The sequence below is a fragment of the Pezoporus wallicus genome, unplaced genomic scaffold (genome assembly GCF_028554395.1).
Source record: "Pezoporus wallicus isolate ANWC-B61680 ecotype Strahan unplaced genomic scaffold, APGP_CSIRO_Pwel_v1 scaffold_3294, whole genome shotgun sequence".
NCBI lineage: Eukaryota > Metazoa > Chordata > Aves > Psittaciformes > Psittacidae > Pezoporus > Pezoporus wallicus.
In genome coordinates this window covers 14,416,904-14,438,140 of record NW_026635478.1, presented here as the reverse complement: position 1 = coordinate 14,438,140, position 21,237 = coordinate 14,416,904, and the positions used below count along the sequence as shown (strand labels likewise).

Genomic DNA, 21,237 nt, shown 5'->3' with positions numbered 1-21,237 from the left:
AGGACCAGAATCAAAAGATGTTGCTGTGACAGGGTACAGCCTTATGCAACTACTGCAGCAGAAGTTGCACCCACCCAATGACAGTAAATCCCTCAGAGAGAACCTGGCTACACAGTTCCATTGCAAACAGCCAAAGCTGTGGAGGGGACTGGCTATAGAAAACCAGTTCTAGGGGTATTATGAGTATTGGGGTTGAACTTTAAGGTCCCTTCCAACCTAAACCATTATATGATTCTATGATTTGTTTCCATGGTGGAAAGCCTTGCTCCAGAAAGTAACAGGAGCTTGTGCCAGGAGTCTCACCAAGGTCAGGCCATTCTCCAACCAAGTGTCAGGAGCTGTCCCCAGCAGCAAAATGACCGGGGCCTTCAGTGTCACCTCGAGGAAGAAATCTTTCTTCCCAACTTGGAGCTGATCCCAAGCTTACCTGATGCAGCAGCCTTCCTGGGAAGCTAAAGCCCAGTGGTTCCTGTAAGGACCTACCTGCCCAGGCCAAACCATGCTGCAGAAGGGGCAGGAAAGGGCAGGGCTGCTGCACATAAGGTCCCTTCCACAGGTGCGTTGCCTATTGAATTGCCTTCATGTCTGTCATGATTTAAGCCCAGCCGGCAACCCAGAACCGCGCAGCTGCTGGCTCACTCTGCCCCCTTCCTCCCACTGCTCCCAGAGGGATGGGGAGGAGAGTCAAAAGAATGTAACTCCTATGGGTTGAGATAAGATCAGTCCAGTAACTAAGGTATAACACAAATCACTGCTGCTACCACCAGTAATAATAATGATAAGGGAAATAGCAAGGGAAGAGAATACAACCGCTCACCAAGCAATACCCAGCCAGACCCTAGCAGTGATCTAGCCCTTCCAGGTAACTGCCCCCAGTTTATACAGTGGGCATGATGTGCTGTGGTATGGAATATCTCTTTGGTTAGTTTGGGTGTCCTGTCTCTGCTTCCTCCTGGCTTCCCCTGCTCCCTGGCAGAGCATGAGACTCAGAAAGTCCTTGGTCAGAGTAAACATTACTGAGCAGCAGCTAAAAACATCGGTGTTATCAGCGCTGTTCCCAGGCTGAAAGTCGAAAACATAGCACTGCACCAGCTACTAAGTAGGAGAAAAATAACTGTTACAGCTGAACCCAGGACAATGTCCTACTGCAGACCATATGCCACCATGAATCCCACCTTTTCTCCACTCATTACCACTTCCTGGGCCCTGTACTCCACTTCTGTTTGCCTTAGGAAACATCATCTGCCTAACCTTTCCCAGACAAACAGTGCCAACTCCTCACAGAACATTGGTGGGCATCTGGCTGTATGACTCTGTCCTACCTATAAAAGTGAATCCTCTCTCTGGCTCCCAAAGAGAGGGGAGAACCTGTAATGGAGGCAAGGTGATCAGGAGATTTGGCTTCCTAAGCTTATCAATGGGAGTAGTTCTCTGAATGGCTGTGGGTGGTGGCAAGAGCTGCTGAATCCCATAGCCCAGCAGAGGCAAGGCTGCTGCAGCTCTGTGTCCCCAGCTCCAGATGGTAGTGAGACTGAGCATGTATGTACAATATGTACATATATAGATGCATATGGAAGAAAAAGGAAGCACGAGTACAAGCAACCACACAGGTCAGCACAGACAGAAAGCACTGACACAAACACAAACAGCATGAGCAGCCTGATTCTGGATGAATGCCTGGTAGCAGAAAAAAATATGTGTTTACACATATACAATACAGACCTCTCCAACTGTAAAGGTTAGTTATTAATCCATACCAGATGACAGAGCTCTCTGGTAACATCACTGAGCCTGGCCCCATGGAGGCAGCAGACTTCCCTGTGAGTCAAGCCAGGTTGGGTTGACATACCAGCCCCCTGTTCCTCTCAGGATTGAGTCACCAATCACAACCACTCTTTTTTCCTAGTAGATTTGGTGTTCCAGAGTTTAAGGATTCCAGGTGAGAGAGATGAGACATGAATAGAGAACTCACAACCAGTTTATTAATATGGGAAAATATAGAGATACTAACAGATATAGTAAAAGATACTCATGATGTTTGGTTATCTCACCAACCCCAAGGACCCTATGATGATGATCAGAAAACCAGCTCCGAGGATTGTCATCGCAGTTCAAGGTGGCAGGCTCAAACTTAGCGGGTGTCCCTGTGGAGGCAACATTGACCTGCCTGGTCTTAAGGTCTGCCTCCCTGCATTGCATGAGGCTTGGGCTTTTATACTGACAAAAATGCCCACTCATTCTGACACAGGGGGCCAGCCTACGTCGGAAGAAGTGGCCAGCAATACCTAGAAAGGTCTCCAAGGGTTGGGACTTTTCTGGGGAGCAGCCAAAGCAGGACTCTCCAGGGAGGAGCCAAAGCGGACAAACATTACTGTTCTATCTTTGTGTGTTTCACCACGGACCACTATCTATTGTCCCTGACACATTTGGTCATGACACAAGGTCTGACTCACCCATGGCGACTCTTCTCACTTGGATGATCCCTTATCTACTTTGTCATATTCCTCGTCTTCCTGATCCTCAAGTACCAGGGCCTCAAATCTGTTGTGGAGGGGTACTTGGGAAGGTGACAAGCTGGGGGGTAATAAATATGCCATGTACTCTAAGGAGTAATCTGCTTCCAAGCTCCCCTGTATCTTAGGTCCCTGGTGACAAGATGGTAAGGGATCCTTAATTACTTTTGGCTCATGTGGCTGGCTTGCTTCTCTCAAGTACGGCTCCACCAGTCAATCTCCTCCTCAGATTCCCTTGGTCATTCCACCTCTCCGATGGCTCTGCCACCATGCATAGCAAAGCATCAACCTGGTCACATCTTAGACAGCCACCATCTAACATCGCCAACAGGCTCTGGCACTCACAACAGCCAGACGCCTGGACAGCTACATGTTTATAAGGGACCCCTGTCTGGGTTGCCAAATCCTTTCTGAGAGAACTTCGCCTTCTTTGCCTTCTGCCGAGAGGACGCCATCCTTGAGCACCTTCTCTATGACCACTGGCTGAGCTCACCTCTGAAGCTTGCTACCCATATAAACTGCTGCAAAAGCTGCCACACCACGCTCTGTTCACCCACTCTGTTCCCTGTGCTCCCCAGGTGGTGTTTTATCCACCCAGGAATGGTGCCTGATGTATTTCCCCTAGTTCATGTTCCATTGATCTTCTCTGTATCTATGCTGTGCTTGTTAACTTAGGTCTATATTGCAAGGGGGTGTGAAAGTAGATTGAAGAGTCTCCAGTGCCTCTTCTAGGACTGCACTTGTTATAACCAAGTACCACTGTCTTCAGTGGTTCAGGGGCAGGAATCTCTGACAGTTCTGTACTGCAAGGTACCACCCTGTTGCCACAGCACGCTGATCTGACACATATATTTGTGAAGTGAAATAACCAAGGGTCACTCATGAAGCTCTTCATGACTGGAGCAGATAGAAAACAGCTGAGAATCTTTACTTACAGAACTGTGGAAAGACCCACAGGAATACTGATACATGCTCTCCTCAAGCATGCTGCTAGTGTTTATGGAGCAGGAAAGAGAAATAGGTTCCTGCCATTGTGGAAATGAAAGGTACTTGCAATGATTCTGGAGCTTCCCACTGAGAAGATAACATTTCCCATCACTGGTCCTAGCTGCCTGGCACCAGGACTACTAAGGAGGTTCTGTGCAGTCCAATGCAGAGTTTGGCTATTTTCACCACTTTGTGACTCTATCCCTGAGTGGGACAGAACTATTTGTCATCTGAGCATTGTGAGCTCAGCTGTTGATTTCCTGGATGCAGTAGCTTGGTTTGTGATGCTGAAAAGAAAGTCATTTGCTTTCTCTCTGCTTTAGACCCTGTGCAAACACCAAAGTGAATTCATGTGAATTCATTGCACAGACCTTCATCTTTGTCAAATGGGCTGGAGAGCAGTGACTGGTAAAATAGGAATGTCAGTGTAAACAAGTGTGTGAATTGAATACCGGAAACTATCTGAGAGGGCATTTGCCCCAAATTCATTTGCCATGGAATTAGGAAAAGTCTTTTAAGAAAGACAATAATTGGTCCAAAACCAAAGTTTAGAAGAAGCAAGAACATTTTTAACAAAGAGAAAGAAGCAGGAAGGAAATGACAGTCAACCTGCAGCCTGTCTATGGCAGGGCATCCTCCCTGTTGAATACAGTGGGCAGCCTGCATTCCTGGCAGTAAGGGTGGAACATATACAGACCCACAAGTTCAGTATTCATATGTGACCTTGTGCTTTCTCACTGGCCTGTGGGTAAGCAGACTGTAGGAAGCGGCATGGATACCCATGTACCCTACACCTCCAGTAGGAAGCGCGTAAGAATAGGGAAATCACTGCTCTTAGAAAAGAGGAACATGGGAAGTTGCACAAGTAATCATGAGAATGTGTGTGTATGTGGGGTTTAGAGCTTTTGGGGATCAGTTACTTAAAGACGTTTACAAATTTGTATCTGTTTGTTGACATTTTGTGTCTGGTATTGTGCTTTATCTCGGTTGCTGATGCTGATCCTGAATATACAGGTTATGGTTTGCCGGTTAATTACATGTGATGAATTGATTGGTAAACTGCTTAGATCCATCCTGACTAGATTTAAACCACATGAACTAAGCACATTTTCCTTCTGACAGTTTTATACCCTCTTCACTTGACATACTGATCAGCCAAAGTCAGCTCCCTGCCTGTACGCACAAAATCAAGTGTATTTTAAAGCAATGGCAAATAAAAGGCATTCTCATTTTTTAACATCTGTGGTGCATTTCAGTGCTGTTCTCCAGCATGATGGCTGGGAACTTTTAAATATGTCATGTGAGGATCTCGCTGCGCTGTGAATCCAGTAGCTTGTGCCTTCTAGTAGCTTATAGTTTCTGTGACAGTACCAGCAAGCACATGTATGGGCCATCTTTCCAATGTAACATAGCTGTTGGATGTTTTGACCCTGCTTGCAGCCTGCTGTGCATGAAAAAAACATACTCAGAGAATATCTTCTACACACAATTTAGAGTTGTTCTCATTTGTAGCTGGTTTTGTGTCCTGCTCTTTTGAGACTTCAACTGATACACTTGTGCTATTGCATCCATTCCTTCCTCAGTACATCCATTCATGCCTTTTCATAGGGAGAAAGTGATGATGGAGCATGGAAAAGCAAAGGCTGTCTACCTACCTGTGTCCATTCAGAGTACGAGACCCAGTAGGGATTCTTTATCCTTACAGGTATTTATTTCTTAGGGACAAAACCTGCAAGGTTTTGAATCAAGTTGCCTTGAGCCGTGCTAGAACCGCTAGCTATGGCTATGCCTTTTGTTATTGTGACCATGTAAAACTTTGAGCTCTGTAATGCACAGGGATTCTGACACCACCTGCTGATCCTTTCTGACCTCCAGCTCCTTGGTGACAGGTCATATGCAATGCCTCCACTCAAAGCCCCATCCTCTTTTCCTGAGCAATTAGTTAACAACAGTGTTGTCAAGTTCTTCGTTGTGCTCTGGGTTACTGGGCTCAGACTTCACATAGGGACTTGCCCAGACTGAGTCACAGATATGTTTTCTTACCATGTTTTGACTCCCTTTTGCAGGACATTGTGAGTTGGTTTAGCCCCTTGCTACTGAATGCCAACAGCATAGGCCTTTTCGCACACATATTCACTTGCCAGGAAAGAACAAATAACAAAGGTGTAAGGCCAGTAGCATGTCCTGTGAAATGGCTTCAATATGTGCAAAAGACGGTCGTTTGAGCTGGGTTGGTACTACCCTTCATCTGTTTTCATTTCCCTCTGTAAGCTTCTGTGTTGCAAGGAACATCTTGTGAAACATCCTGGCAGAGAAACTACGACAATTCCCCCATCTCCATGTGCTGTGGGGAACACCCAGGCTACAGCTTTTTATGCGTACCGGATTAGAGGCTGTGAAGGCTCTTCACCAGTGTGTGGACTACCCTAATGCAGTCTTCTGTGCAGGAGGAAGGCCGTACTTGTGGCCACATGTAGACTCATGTAGACTCTTGAGGAAGAGTGATACCATGGTAGAGATAATGAATCACGACGGAAGAGTCAGTCCTGGAACTGCAGGTAACTACAAAGCCTTCCTTTCTGTCCTCCTATGGATGGAGGAGGTGAGAGACAAAGAGCTGGGATAGAGATAATGGGCATGGTACAGTGGCTGGCCTCAAAGCAACAGATGAGGGAACTGGGGAGCGCCCAGGCTGGGAGCAGTGACCTTTTTCCCAGAGCCAGGGGGAATGAAAGTCCAGGCAGACTATGGTCTGCCATCCTCTTCAGTGCTTTTTTCTGTAAATGATGGGACTGAAGAGTGCTATCGTATTATCATTATCCAGGTAGAACTATCTGCATCAAGGTAGGTACAAGTCACTGCTGCAATCCCTGGTGTCTCTAAGAGCCAAGTGAGGGCTTTCCCTGGAGCTTCAAAGTGGCTGTTTTCCCTGTGGAAACAATCTCTTCTGTGTGTCTGCCTCTGCAAACACTGAGCTGGACAGTCACTCCTTTGAGTGAATATATACTATTATGTAAAAGGCCTTGGGGATAGAGTCAAAATAAAGCTGTCTGAGAAGCTCTAAAGAGAGATGAAGAAGAAGGAGGAACAGAAAGATCATCCAGTGCAAGAGAGAAGTAATGAGGGCAACAAGGAAGATGTGTTGAAGAAAAAGGAAATGTGACAGGACACAAGAAAAGAGGAGTGCAGTTTGGGAAGAGTACAGGTGGGACTGGTGACAAACAGGGAAATGAAAGAGCAGCTTCAGGGCAGTCCCTGTGTTGCCCTACTCTGTGGGTCTGACCCACTGCTAATGATGAGCAACAGGACCTGGTTACAGCATCTGTGGGCTCCCCAGCGTTGGAACAAGGATAGCAGCAGGTTGGGATATGGAGCCAACTGGGTTATCCTGCCCCTGACTCTGGGCTGGGGGATTCCCACTCACGCCTTGTGTTTTTCAGCCTCAGCAGAAGAGAGACGCTGCTCCCTGCTGAACCCCTGGGTCTTCATTGCTTCTGGCCTTGCCATCAAAACTGCCATTGTAACCATCTGCCTTGGTGGGTTCCAGGCCCTGCTAATTCCCCTGGGATGAAGGAGGCAGTTGACTACCTTTTGTCAGGTGGAAAACCAATACCCTCGCCTTTCTGCCTGCAGGCATTTATGCCCTTTGCCAAAGCAGCCTGTTCTGCTGCCCCACTCCCACCTCTGTCCTCTTACTCAGGGAGCAGAGTCCCTTCCACAGTTCAGGTTTATTCCCTGGCAGGGCCTTCCCACTGCTCCTCTCACTTTCCCTCCTGTCTTAATAAAGCCAGTCCTGGACAAAACCAGCTCCCATCAAGAGCTGAGAAGTCTCTTTAGTGTCAGGCGGTAACTGAGCAGGTTCCCTGAAGGCCAGCTCTTGGATGCTGGCTCTCCTGAGCTGTTCTCTCTCTCAGAGCTCCGTGTGACAATACTGAAACCAAGGAGCCAGTGTGATATTCTGGGAAATACTGGTACCAGGCTGCCCATATTTTAGCAGGGTGGGGGTGAATCCATCCAAATGCTCCAGCCACACTGCCTGACCGACTGAAAGGGAAATCCTGTGCTTGCACTGTCCTGGAGTTTCACTCTGCTCTGTGATGACTCCTCTGTGGTTTTTCTTAACTCCCTTAGGTGAAGCGTTAACGCTCAACAGCGTTAAGGCCTTCTTGATGAGGGTAAAAGCTCTAACGCTGCAGTGCTTGGGAAGATTTACCATGGAATTTGTATTAATATTCCACCATTATTAAGTTTATCCCATGACTTCTTTGACCCTTTAATGACCCTTTCATCCTCAAAGGATGTCTAAGCTGATTTTGTCAGCTGGGAAAATGAGTCTCTCAGCCAGCAGAGGGGAGAGGAGCTCATCCGGTCGATGCCCGCTCAAAGGAAGGAGTGACCACTAGAGGGAGAAACAGCCTGCTGTTCCTCATCTTCTTTCTTATCCGCTTTTTTCATCTCACTCAATACCCATTTCTGAGGCTGTTCACACGGAGTCTCCGTGGTACAGCCAGAAGGTGGAGGATAGGACAGGTTGCTCATGGATGAAGACAAAAAGATGACAGTATCACTTTCTTTCTCTTTCTTCTCTTCCCAGTTGTTTTCCTTCATGGAGACTATGGCCAGTACATGACTCTGGTCCAGAACGCTACAGAGTGGCGCTGCATCCCCAGCGTATCTGGAGGCATAGGTGAGTGATGCTAAGAGCTTCCTAAGCAACTCTAAGAAACTCACCAAAATTTACTCAGGTTTCAGTTAGCCTTTGAGTTTGGGAATGTGATTGTCAGGCAGAGCTGGACTGTTTTAAAGAAGGAAGCTTGAGAACTGAGGAAAGACAATGCTGTATTGCCAGTTTTCTTAGGATGCTATAGAAACCTGTTCTGGACCAGTGGAGGAGTGTGGCTTCTTCCAGACGTACTTCTGGCTACTCTTCCTCTCTTCTCCTCTCACTGGCCCTCACACAACTCCTCAACTGCTATTCCAGTTCACTGATCTAGCTGGAAGTGCTCCATCCCTTTGTAAGGGCTGATTCAATCCAGCTCCTCTCCTTGTGCTGGCTCACTGCCTGTTCACACAAGCATCATGTTCAGTGTGAGGGACAGAGTGGTAAGAGGATGTTGTTATGCAAGTTAGGGTTGGAATAGTTAGGGTTGGAACTAGATGATGTTAAGGTCCTTTCCAACCCTAACTATTCTATGACTCTGTGATTCTATGAAGTTAGAGTAATGGAGAGCTGGGCTGCAACCACACATGAAATGACAGCAATGGCAAGTGCTTGAATTCCTGCAGTGCGAATTCCCCAACTCAGTTTGGGATCCGTTCTCATGTAGCCTCATGATTTGAGAGAATATATCTGTGTATTTCTGATCCATGATGTAGCTTTCTGGAAATAAGGCAGATCTCTAGGAAAGCCTGCCTAGTCTAAGGAACTGTCTGGGGTGGCAAGGCTGTCAGAGCAGTTCATTGTACATGTCTGTCAGTCCGCATGAGTTGAGAGCTAAACACTTGGACAACACTTCTCTGATGGAAGTGTTCCTAGAGGAACATGAGCCAACTACTTCCCATCTTGCTTCCTCAAGAATGGTAAGGCAGAAACTGTGTCTCTCACCAATCAGAGGTTGCATGGACACTGCAGAACAGATAGAGAAAGGGAAAGACACTTCAGGCAGGGGACTTGAGACAGAAACCTCTCAGGCTGTTTATAACTTTAGATGTGGAGCATGGAAGAGAGCATTTACCCTCTGTCCAGACTAAAGGTGTGGTTCAAATGCCTCCCCCAGCATCTGGGACCCTTCATTGAGCTCATGGAGCTGAAGGACTTGGTTTGAAAGGTCCTGTTTGAAAGCAGGATTTTCTCCCCACAGAGGAGAGCTGGGCATGCTGCCCGAAGGGCTGGAAACACTTCGAAGGAAGCTGCTACTACCTCTCAGGTGATATGATGTCCTGGGCTGATAGCGAGCAGAACTGCACTGGGATGGGCTCTCACCTGGTGGTGATCAACAGCGAAGCAGAGCAGGTATGTGCAGGGCTGAGAGGGGGGCACAGCAGCCAGAGCCGCAATGCCAGCAAGGGAGAGGACTCAGTCCCTCTTTGTCCTGCAAGGGAGGGGGCATGGATGTCCTCTGTGCATCCCTTCAGCACCAGCTCCCTTCTGCCACCAGCCCCCTTCTGCTGCCAGCCCCACTCCACAGGGACTCCTGCCACCTCCCTCTGCTCAGTCCTGTATCTCATGCACATTGCACTCTCCCTCATTTCCAGGATTTCCTCTTCAACTTGGTGAAAGGAGTATTTTCTAACACCTATGAAACAAAATACTACATAGGCTTAACTGCTTACAAACCCGGGCAATGGCAGTGGGTGGATCAGACTCCATACGATATGACAACCATGTGAGTATCCTGGGGGAGTGAGGAAGGTTCCTGTATGTAATTCACAACCCTCAGTCTAAGTGACCAATACACTGTGTAAGGCAGGTATGTGCCAGAGGGGGATTTCTGTCTCCAACTGCATTGTAAGTCAGAAAACTCAACTACTTTTCCAGTCAAAACTATGACTCCTGATCTCTCTTACAGTAAACTTCCCCTTTCTCTTCCGCAACTGTTTGAGGTGACCTCACCCCCGCTGTCATGCATGCAAATACATTCCCAATAGAGGAACTTTCTTTTACAGGTTCTGGAAACCCGGGGAACCCAATTTACTCTTTGCAGAAAAATGTGCTGCAATTCACGTCAAGGGAAACAGAGACCCCAACACTTACAGTAACTGGAATAACGTCCTGTGCTTCACAAGTTGCTATCGAATTTGTGAACTGCCAGTCAAATCTGTCTGAGGAAGGAAACTCCACTTTGGTTGAAGGAGCTGAAGGAGCACCTTTGAGAAAGGGCAGCTCCAGCAATACCTGATGAAAAGCTGGCCTGAGCTCACACAAATGCTTCATCTTGCCATGCAGGGTGAACAAGCCTGCTACAGAATCTCAGATCTGATGGACATCAGTTCCCCTCCTGTGCCCCTGTGTCTCTTTCCAAGATGGAGATCAGTCCTGGATGAAAATGCTCAGGCTGATGTCAAGGACCTACTGTGACCCTTTTCGCGGTCCTCCTTCACAGATGAGTGCCCTGATCCTCCAGCACTTTCCTTGACTCCTGTCCAGTCAATGATGTGGAAAAGGCCCTCTCTGTTCCATGGAAGGATACTGGTCCTAAGAGTCACTGGAGCAGAATAGCATGCAGTGGAGCATGCTTGGCCCACCCCTGAAGGGATCAGTTATTCATGGTTCACCTTTAATGTTTCCTTCTTCCTTCAGCAGGTTCTGCATTGATAAGTTAAAAACCCCAGAGCAGTAAATGTTAAATCCGTTCAATGCACGAGGCTGTCTTCTGACAAGTCCCATCACTCTACCAACCTAGCCTTCTCCCTGCATGAGGGTTCTAACTTTTCAGTGTGTTTGATACCTCCAGGTGAGAATATTACTGTGAGTGTGCTGGAGTGTCCAGGAGCAGGAAAAATCCAGCGTTCATCTGCAGAGCATGTGAGAAAGGCTCTGAACACTTGTGGAGAATCAGGGAAGCAACAGAGCAGGCTGTCCAGTAGTCAGTGCCAACAACTTTTTGCTCAGCTTGTAGCAGAAAGGAGATGGATTTTGGAGATCTTACTGAGATATGTGGCAGGAGTAAGCTTGACAATGAGAGGGAGAGAAAGCAATCAAATATCACATGAAGGATAAAAGCCAGAGTTTCCCCAGGAGGGATTTATAACGTGAGAAAAAGGTAGAAGACCCCTGTAAGAGGCATTACTGTAAATCAAACACACAGAAGTCTTGAGCTTGCTCTGCTTCCCTCAAATTCCCCACACCTCTGTCTGTATATTCTTCCTTTTCATCAATGATATCCATGCTTCTTAAAGAGCTGGGAGTTTCCAGTTTGTGACTAAAAATACAACCTGAAAAATCAGTTGTGATTTATTATTTTTTAAATTCATCTAAAATCTGAGCACAAATTTGTGTCATCTTCATAAGAAGTGATTTGCCAGGTTTCTGTTTTAGCCACGGGACCAAAAGCTCGGCTTTTACAAGGTCTTGGCCTCCTATTTTCTAAAGTTGCTGGGATCTTTTCACAACGGAGCAAACTTTGTTGTCCTGTCCAACGTAGCAGCAAACAAAAACATTGCAATGGACTTCTCTTTTCAGTTTCCCCCAGCTCATTTATGGAAACCACAGCAGCAGGGTTTTGAGGAAGAAGAAGGGTTAGATAAGACACACAGTGATTAATGTATTACAGAAAATCTTAGAAGCAGCTGCAGTTCTAGCTCCTGGGAGGGCAGAGCAAAGCTCACACCATAAGACTGGTTTGCAAGAAAATGTAACTAGCTAGAAACAGTCTCCGTGTCCCATATTTGGAACACAGTTGTTCCTGAGATGTCCTGACAAAAGAGGGATCTTGGGAGATGATACTGGGTTTGTCTGCAGAATCACTGAAGGGAAGTTCCTCCAGTTCCTGTTTGCTCCTGTATGCAGACACATGCACACACGCACAGAGTATGAACCCATTCTTTTACATTAGTTGTACAATACAGTAAATGCATGTCCCTTATTTGTGTGTCCACTGTTGAAGGATAGGTGGTGAAACTCTGGGTAAGAGTTTCAGTCGTGTGTCTGAGCAAAGTCCATCCCAATAGCAGCACTCAGGTTTTAGGCAGGGATGGACTCCACACACAGTACATGTTTGCACAGATGTAGAATAAAGCAAGAACCTTCCTCTTACTGTATTCTTCAATATGGACTTATCTGACAGATGTGCCTTTCTTCAGCTTATAAGAAGCATTAAGTCTCAAGTTTGTCTGGGTTCAAGATGCAGCATGTGTCACAGCAAGACGATACAGGACTGTATGTCAGGTATAGTGCTTTCAGAAAGCTTCAGAAGGGCAATCCCTGCATTGAGCCATGAGGTTGGCTGGAAAGGACAAAAGGTTTATCAGATTAGCATACTTCATGGTAACATCTGCAGTCCTTGTTTACAGGTGGGCACCCTGGCCACATCCCAACTGCCTGTTAGAGCAAGACTTAGATGCTCACCACTCCTTGGCACATTAACTTTTCCTTTGGAAAGGAACTCAATTCTGAGGATAGGAAAGGAGCTACAGTGACATTCACTTCTGAGGATACTTATACTGAAAACATGGTCTGACTGCAGAAAAAAAACAAAACTGTGGTGGTTCAAACTTGAGCTAGCTTCTGGTTTTCCTCAAGAAACCCTGTGATGCCCAGTCTTTGAGATGCTATTTTCAGCTGGGAAAACATCAGAAGAGCCATATTGGAAAGACATCCTATGAATATACCTCATTCCCCTGCATATTGCCTCTTTTTGCAGAGGAAAGCACAGCCAGTTCTCCCCACTCCCTCAATCTTGCTCTTCAAGCCTTAGAAATTCCCCGGTGGGAATCTTGTTATGGAGTAAGTGGAGCTATGCCCTGTTGGTTTTGTCCCACCTGCTCAGATACCAGCCCAGGTAGAAAGAGAAGTTGTTTTCCTTTCTCCTGCTGGCAAGCACTATGTCTATGGATGGCATCATCAGACATATCAAGGATGAGGGGGTCATTAAGAGCAGCCAACATGGCTTTACCAAGGGGAAGTCATGTTTGACCAACCTTATAGCCTTCTATGAGCAAGTAACTAGGTGGATGGATGATGGTAAAGCGGTAGATGTGGTTTTTCCTATTTCAGTAAGGCATTTGATATTGTCTCCCACAGCATCCTCATAGATAAGCTAAGGAAGTGTGGGCTTGATGATCAGGTAGTGAGGTGGATCAAGAACTGGTTGAAAGGAAGAAGGCAGAGAGTTGTGGTCAATGGGGCGGAATCCAGCTGGAGGTCTGTGACTGGTGGAGTCCCTCAGGGGTCGGTGCTGGGACCAGTGCTGTTTAATATTTTCATCAACGGCCTGGATGAGGGAACTGAGTGTACCCTCAGCAAGTTCGCTGATGATACTAAACTGGAAGGAGTGGCTGACACACCAGAGGGCTGTGTTGCCATTCAGCGAGACCTGGACAGGCTGGAGAGCTGGGCAGGGAGAAACTTGATGAAATTCAACAAGGGCAAGTGTAGAGTGTTGCATATGGGGAAGAACAACCCCATGTACCAGTACAGGTTGGGGGCTGACCTGCTGGACAGTAGTGAAGGGGAAAGGGACCTGGTGGACAGGAGGATGACCATGAGCCAGCAATGTGCCCTTGTGGCCAAGAAGGCCAATGGCATCCTAGGGTGCATTAGAAAGGGTGTGGGTAGTAGGTCAAGAGAGGTTCTCCTCCCCCTCTACTCTGCCTCGGTGAGGCCGCATCTGGAATATTGTGTCCGGTTCTGGGCCCCTCAGTTCAAGAAGGACAGGGAATTGCTTGAAAGAGTCCAGCGCAGAGCTACAAAGATGATTAAGGGAATGGAACATCTCTCTTATGAGGAGAGGCTGAGGGAGCTGGGTCTCTTTAGCTTGGAGAAGAGGAGGCTGAGGGGTGACCTCATCAATGTTTACAAATATGTAAAGGGTGAGTGTCAGGATGATGGAGCTAGGTTTTTTTCAGTGATGTCCAGTGATAGGACAAGGGGCAATGGGTGTAAACTGGAGCGTAGGAGGTTCCATGTGAACATCAGGAAAAACTTTTTTACTGTGAGAGTGACAGAGCACTGGAACAGGTTGCCCAGGGTAGTTGTGGAGTCTCCTACATTGGAGATATTCAAGGCCCGCCTGGACAAGTTCCTGTGTGATGTACTCTAGGTTACCCTGCTCTTGCAGGGGGGTTGGACTAGATGATCTTTTGAGGTCCCTTCCAACCCTTAGGATTCTGTGATTCTGTGATGAGATGGAAAGAAACATCAGGCATTACCAGGGAAAGAAAGAGAAGCAAAAGTGGGAAAGAGACAGGACTGCATTCTGCTTTCAGAAAACATCTCAGCAAACTAGCTGAGGCCACAGAGTCTTACACAGTCTTCCATGCCAAGTTAATGCAGCAACACTTTCTGCTCTCTGCAGTTTGATATCCATTCAGAAGATATAGAAAAGGACAAGAAGAAGAAAAATAAAAGGAGAAAAAACCTTTTTCTGTTAACTTCTGTAGATAGCCCTGTGTGCTCTGTCAGTGCTATATGCAAAAGTGCCATGGGTCATCTCCCTCAGGAGGACCCTTGCTGATTCATCTTCTTTCTTTCTGTGCTGGCTGTTGGGAAGCCATTCTACTGCACAACACTGTTCACATAGTCAGAGAAGGAAGGAAAACTGAGGGTAGTGGGTAAGCTTGGGATGAGTGTGCTGAAGGACAGATCAATGTCGTCGTTTCCTCCTGCCTAAAAAGTGGCTGATGTGGAAGCCATATAATGTGGCTACACCGCAGAGCCAAAGCATTATGAGTCATTCCAAAATTGAGAGACTGTTTCGTAGCTCTGAAAAGCAAGTGGTGGCTTCCTGTTTCTAGAGCGCTGTGGGTTTTGCTGAGGTTTCTGGCCATCCCTCCACAGCTACTGATATCACCAAAGAGTTATTAAAGTAAATGTAAGCAGTGGATGAAAACTGTCCAAGTAACAGACACTATCGCACTCTTAATGGGAGTGTATCAACCCTGCTCTTGGTAGTTCCAAACAATGGAGTTATTGATGACTTGTATCCACATGAGAACAAGCACTTCTACTTCCTCCACAAGCATTCAAGTACCCTACAGAAAACAAACATAATTCCATGAGGGAAGCTCTTGTTTATGCCGAACCAATGCATGTACTGCAATTGCAACCCTGTTCTGTCCAAATGCCTACCCATGCCTGTGGACTAGGCTAGAAGTTCAGGCAGTTCTGGCAGGAAGCAGGCAGTATGTATCACTACAACAAGGCAGTCTGTGTAGTTCTAGCTCTCCTACAACTGATATGTAGCAAGGCAACCACAGAGCCACCACTGCCATTTGCATTTCTTCTGGCAAAGCCATGTGAGCAGAACATCCCATATTTCTGCTAGGCATGTGGGTTGAGTGGTGGTGAAACACTGCGGGCTCCATGCAGGTGCAACAGTGCTGGCATGGTGTAGAGCACAGGGGACTTCAGTCATACTGGTGGTGTCCCAGAACAGCTGAGTTATTGAACTCCATCTACCAAAGCAGTACAGAGCCGAGGTGCTAACCTGCTGCTGTGGTTCCCTTTTGGATCTCCTAGACAGACTCTTGTTAAGTGGAAGTTTCTTAAAAGTGGCCTTTAGGTACTTTCTTTGTTGGGGTCACCTCTGCCTCAGGGGACAATTCTCTTCTGTTAAGGAACTGAGGCCCCCATCTGCCAACCTCATGCATCATTCAGGCAGGTTTGCTGTTTGCCAGGGGTGGTATTTATGATATGGAAATATTGCTGATGCTTGTCCTTCCCTCAGACTATTACTCCCTGCTTCTCTTCCATGTGGGCAACAATCAATACTCCTGGAGGAGACCTGGAGCACATCAAACACGACTACATGGCTTAGGGGTCAAGGGCATGAGAGCCCAAGTGATGTTCTCCTTGATCCTGTCAGTGATGGGGAAGGGCCTGAGGAGGAGTGGATGGATCCTGTGGGTCAACAACTAGTTGTGCAGCTGGTGCTGGCGTTTTGCACTAAGAAATGCTATTTCATTATGATCCCAGTAAGAGAGGCATTCAGGCTGTAAAGTACCATTTAAAATGCTAGTAACCAGAGGTAACACTATAAAGAAAGAGTGGATACTGTAGATATTCCTATGTCCCTTCTGATACTGGGAACCTCGAGTTGTGCAGCACTGAATGGTTCTACAAACAGGTCACAGGACACTGAGCAGATCCTATCTCTGCAAGGGTTACCTCATTTTGCTTCTCTAAATTCTTATAGGACTTTATTACAAGGAAAACAATTCTACTCATCATTTTTTCTGCACAATGAAAAGGTGTTCCCATGGGTAGCTCTTGCTGCAGCCTTAGGCCCCACAAGTTCAATCCATCCAATAGTGAGCTGCTTGGCAGCTAACAGACTGAACATTTCCTTTCAGCCCAGTTCCAACCTCTGTGGGGACAGTGTTCTCACAGGAGAATGGATAATTGGTACATAAACTCTGAATAATCCTGAAAGATACAGCAAGGCCATGAGAGGCCCAAGGAAGCCTAAACAAGCAAGACAAGAAGCAGCTGGATTTCACTGAGTTAATGAGAACTGTGGACTGTTGGCAAGCTTTCGAGGTCAAGTTCTCACACCTGTGCTTAACCAATTATATGTTAGCCACTAAGGGTCTTCAAGACATGTATCCAATCATAATATGCCAAATCACTGTAAGTGTATGTAAGAAACAGTATTTAAGGGGTTAAGGCTTTGTAATAAACAGCTTTTTGTCTGATCATGTTGATCTCTGACTGACTCCATGTATATTCTGCGGCAAACCTCTTCGTTTTTTTTTTTTTTGCCTTGTGCTCACCAAACCTCACCAGTTTGCTGAGGTTCAATACCCAGCCTCAGAGCCACAAAGGCTTTGTTTCCAGTGCCCAGGCAAGGCAATGTCTCTACAGGGGATAGAAGGGAGGAAGGACTGCAAGGGTCTGGCAAGCCAAGAAGGGAATCTACTTGAAAGGAAAAGAAGGGAGGGGGCACTGTAAGGTGAGCCATTCACATTTCAGAAGAACAGGGATTGGAAATGTCTGGCAAGCTGTGCCAGATGAGTCCATGTCATGCACTGTTGACATGACCTTCCATGCAAACCCATGCCAAAAAAAGGCAGCTGAGTCCCTTCCCAGAGCTGGGCCAGGGCCTCCCCATGGCACAGCTGTACGCAGAGGTTCCATGTTGTGTGTTGGTGTCAGTTGGTCAGGGCAACCTTGCAGAACCTGCCAGCTGGTGAAGGACAGGCTCTGCTCCACAGCTAGTCTCCAGGCTGAGCTGGGAAGAGTCAGACTCGCTGCCTGGGACGTCCCTGGCTAAGGTAAGCACATCCACCCTCTCCCTTGGCTTTCTTCAGAGAAGAGACATCCTCAACAGCTGACTGCACTCGCACCTAGTGACAGTTCAGCCAACACAACCCAAGGCTCCACTGCTGGAAATGCCCCCAGCTCTCAGCTGTGTGAGGACATTTACCTCCTCCCCCAGAGTTTTCCTTCTGGATCAAAACTGCCATTGATAAACAAGTCTTCTGCAGGATTTGAGGGGCGGTGAGGTTGTCATGCTACCTTCTTCTCAGGGGGACAGAAGGAAATGCTGCCCGCAATGAGGCAGGTAACTAACAAGGCAAGAATGTTCAGGTGCAGCACTGATATTCATAATAGACCCTTCCAGGTATGCAATGTCCAGCTCCTGATGACAAGTTCCTCACTGGGGAAGGACTGAAGAGGATTCATGGGGAGCAAAGCCTACCCAGCTTGGTACCAGACCTTCCACAGTGCCTGTTTTTCCTTTGCCTTTCAATGCAGACCTTACTTACCTTCCAAGATTTCATCCAGAAACAAAAATATTCAGGGATATTCACACCAATGTTCCAAATGATTACTTGGGAGCAGTGTTTGGCTGCTAGTATTCTCATGAGTGACGATGTTAATATTGTGGAAAATATCAGGTCCCATTCTACCTGTCAGTATAAGAAACATCTCCTTTGTCTACAGTATCATCCACCTCTTGGTGGTGTTTTTGATCCCATTCATCCTCATTATCTTCTTCCACCAGGAGGTCACCAAGTACTTTTGGATAATAGGCACTGACAGCAGGGCTTTCAGGAAGAGAATCATTATTGTCCCAGGAAGAAAAGTGAAAGCCATCAGGACTGAACTTCATGTTAAACTCTGTGTTTCTCCTCTTCTGGCTCCCCTTCTATGTGGTGAGGCACCTGCAAGAAACTGACTACAAAAAGAGCTCCCTTGTGACATACTGGATACCTTCCTGTATCAGCAAGGGACAGGGCAGAGACCTAGAAATACAGCCATGGGGAGAAGAAATAGTGTGCTGATTCACACCTACACCAGGATGGATTGAATGGAAACTCTAGCTATTTAATATATGCTTCCTATCACCTCAGTGAAGTGACTGGCTGATCTAAACCCATTTTTCTGGCAGTCAAGAACAGGTCAAAATAGCCACCATGTAGAGTTTTCTGCTGTCAGTTTCAGCTGAATGTCAGGGTCCTGAGTGCACCAAAAGGCCATGAATCATATCAAACCAGCTCTGCGAATTCCTCACTGGGATCACCCATTGAAGGTTGTTTCCTTTCCTCTGTGCTGGTCAAACCGCAGCTGCTGAGCCCTGAGTTCTCAGAGTAGGAACAGGCAAAACCAGGCCACTGAGGGCAGAGCAGCTTTATGGCCACATGCGTTTTAGTGCCTGCTGGATGAGAAAGGCCCCACCTCAATAATGTAAAAACAGACTTGGAATAAGCAGTCTGTTGGCCTGGAAGTCAGACAACCTATCCAGAACAGAAGGATGAGAGAAAAAGGGCATGGTAGAGACCATAAATACCAGAGGTGGCTTGCTGTGGAGACTCGTCTCCATCCCCACACCCAGTGCTGCCTGTCAGAGAAGTGCGCTCTTGGTCACAAGCAGCAAGGAAGCCTGTGAGGGTGCAAGACAATGCCCACACACCATGTGGCCATCTCTGGACTTGGAGCTACAGCCAGCCCACACACCATGTGGCCATGGAGTTGGAGTTGGACTTGGAGTTACAGCCAGCCATGTGCTTCAGTTGGGAGGAGCCCGTAGGAGGGAGATTCAGCTGGAATTTGCACTGTCATGCAAAGTCATCTGTTATGGTTTAAGCCACCTGTCACCAGGCCTTTAACACTTCAACGCCAGGCACTGTCTCCTGCTACTATGGTCAAGCATTTCCTCTCAGACCACAGAGGTCCCTGACTTACTCGTGTCCCCTTCCACAGCCCAATGATAGCCATGTCCTTCACCTCTGAAGCTGCTCCTGTTTGACACATCCTTGAACCTCTCCTCTATGTGAGCATTCTGGGACATCCTAAAGCACAGCTAAAAATACATCTCCACTGACAGCCTCTGAGCTGCTTCCCCTCTTCTACAGTATTAACATCAATGAAATTGTTCTTCTATATTTCCACACTGTTCTCCACGGAGCAGTTTAATCCACCATGCAGCTCAGGACCCTGTTACTTGGTTTTGATGTGCTGTGGGAATTTCAGGGAGCTCTGTTTCAAAACCACATTTGTTGGAAAAATGCCTCTTTATGAGGTAGCTTAAGATTAATCCCTTGGCTACACTTAAATTTTTGTGGGATAATTTCCTCTCTTTTGCAGTCACACATGTATGTTTATTTCAAACAATGGGGCATTCAAGTACACTATTTAATCCCACACTGGTCATGGGATTGCTTTTGGACTCCCAGAAGCTGGATCCAAGTTTAGAAACTGTACACCCCACACATATCTTTTACATTCTGCAGAAGCAGCAACACCTTTTGGCTGATTCTGTGCCTGACCCTGTATTTTCCCATGTAAGGAACAGCAGTAGGCCATGCACCACAGCTCTCTTATGTTTTAGGTACATTTATCAACCATTACATGAGCTGGAACATATTCCATTTTGCTTGGGTTTATTCACAGCCGATTTGGTGAAGCCATATCCCTTACCAATACCAGAGACCATGCACCTGCCAAGTCGTCTTGGTGACACCCAACACTGCTCTGTTATACCTCTTGGTCATCCTATTTAACTTTGTACCTTCCACCGCTTATGGTAATCTCAGTCAACCACATATCAATTTACTATATGAAGGCTGTAGCATAGTCATAGTCTGTCTACATCAGTGCACACATCAGCTCCATACCTAAGCTCACACACTGGCATTCTATGGATCACAGAGTTGCCATAGTTTGTATTTCAGTTTCATCTGTGTAGAGGATCTTGACTGCACTGATTTAGGGGAGAACAGTGATGTACCCAGTCCCATCGAATTCAATACTCCAAGCAGCTCCCAAAGAAATCATCAAGATGGTCAGTGTACTGAGCTCAAAGTCAGCAATACTGAGCCTCCTTAGGACCCGGAGGAAGACATAGGTCCAAAGACACAAGTAGGTGATGTACATGTTAACCACACAATGGAAGAGCCCCAGTCTTATGTTCTATCAGCTTCTGACCTCCTGGGCTCTTAGTCCACCATGATCTTTGAATCCAAATAATGGCCATGCTGAACAAAGACAAGGCTTCTGGTTTGCAAGCACTTGTGCTCTCAGACAGTGACTTTTTCCCTTACCAAGGGTGTTCCAGAGTAATCAGTGGCCAGCTGTTTTTTCAGTTCCATCCAGGCACAGAGACTATCTATCTAAATTATTATCATGTAAGACTTAATCTAGTGTCACACAATAGGGCTGATTTTTACTGTAGAGGCAAATGCAGAAAGTAACAGTTGTTGATTCATCTATGTAGCCTAGGGTTTCAGTAATATCCTCTGCTTTTAACCCTTTTTCATGTAGGTACAAAAAGAGAAGGTAGACAAACACTGCATACGAGAAAGACAATATCAGATACTTAAGAATGCAACTCATTTGACGCTGAAAAGGAGTCTCATCTAAGTAGTGAATTTTTGGCTTACAGTTTCATGAAAGCCCACAGGCACTAAGCAATGTGAACTATCAAGTTCACAAAGTACGTCGTATCGCCCAAGCTGTACTGTACTGTTTCTTTTTCAAAAAAAGAACAGGGATAATTTACCAGAATTATGTCTGTATATTTCGCAGAGTTCTATTTATTTTGGAGGGCATGGTGCTCAGGTGCTCACTGTTATA

General features: G+C 46.6%; 2 protein-coding genes across 5 annotated transcripts in view; both read left to right on the top strand.

Annotated features, from left to right (window-relative positions):
• The window catches only part of NECAP1 (NECAP endocytosis associated 1), a 150,182-nt gene that overhangs the window by 26,841 nt on the left and 102,104 nt on the right, over nt 1-21,237 (top strand). The window lies entirely within an intron of this gene.
• On the top strand, nt 5,401-10,635 carry LOC130609734 (C-type lectin domain family 6 member A-like). 4 transcript variants are annotated; one of them, XM_057429017.1, is made up of 6 exons: nt 5,401-6,058; nt 6,950-7,036; nt 8,095-8,187; nt 9,362-9,513; nt 9,756-9,886; nt 10,167-10,635. In XM_057429017.1, the coding sequence occupies exons 1-6, from the start codon at nt 5,875-5,877 to the stop codon at nt 10,324-10,326; spliced, it is 807 nt and encodes a 268-aa protein (XP_057285000.1). In that variant the 5' UTR covers nt 5,401-5,874; the 3' UTR covers nt 10,327-10,635. The 4 variants fall into 4 exon arrangements, with proteins under 4 accessions (XP_057285000.1, XP_057284991.1, XP_057285008.1 ...); XM_057429008.1 differs by having other exon boundaries at nt 6,941-7,036; XM_057429025.1 differs by lacking the exon at nt 6,950-7,036.

What these genes read in the sequence shown, in the direction of transcription:
- LOC130609734 (XM_057428999.1), top strand. Translation starts at nt 6,730, where the DNA reads ATGAAAGAGCAGCTTCAGGGCAGTCCCTGTGTTGCCCTACTCTGTGGG. An exon ending in CATTGTAACCATCTGCCTTG is followed by an intron (nt 7,037 to 8,094) that starts GTGGGTTCCAGG and finishes TTCTCTTCCCAG; the next exon opens with TTGTTTTCCTTCATGGAGAC. An exon ending in CAGCGTATCTGGAGGCATAG is followed by an intron (nt 8,188 to 9,361) that starts GTGAGTGATGCT and finishes TTCTCCCCACAG; the next exon opens with AGGAGAGCTGGGCATGCTGC.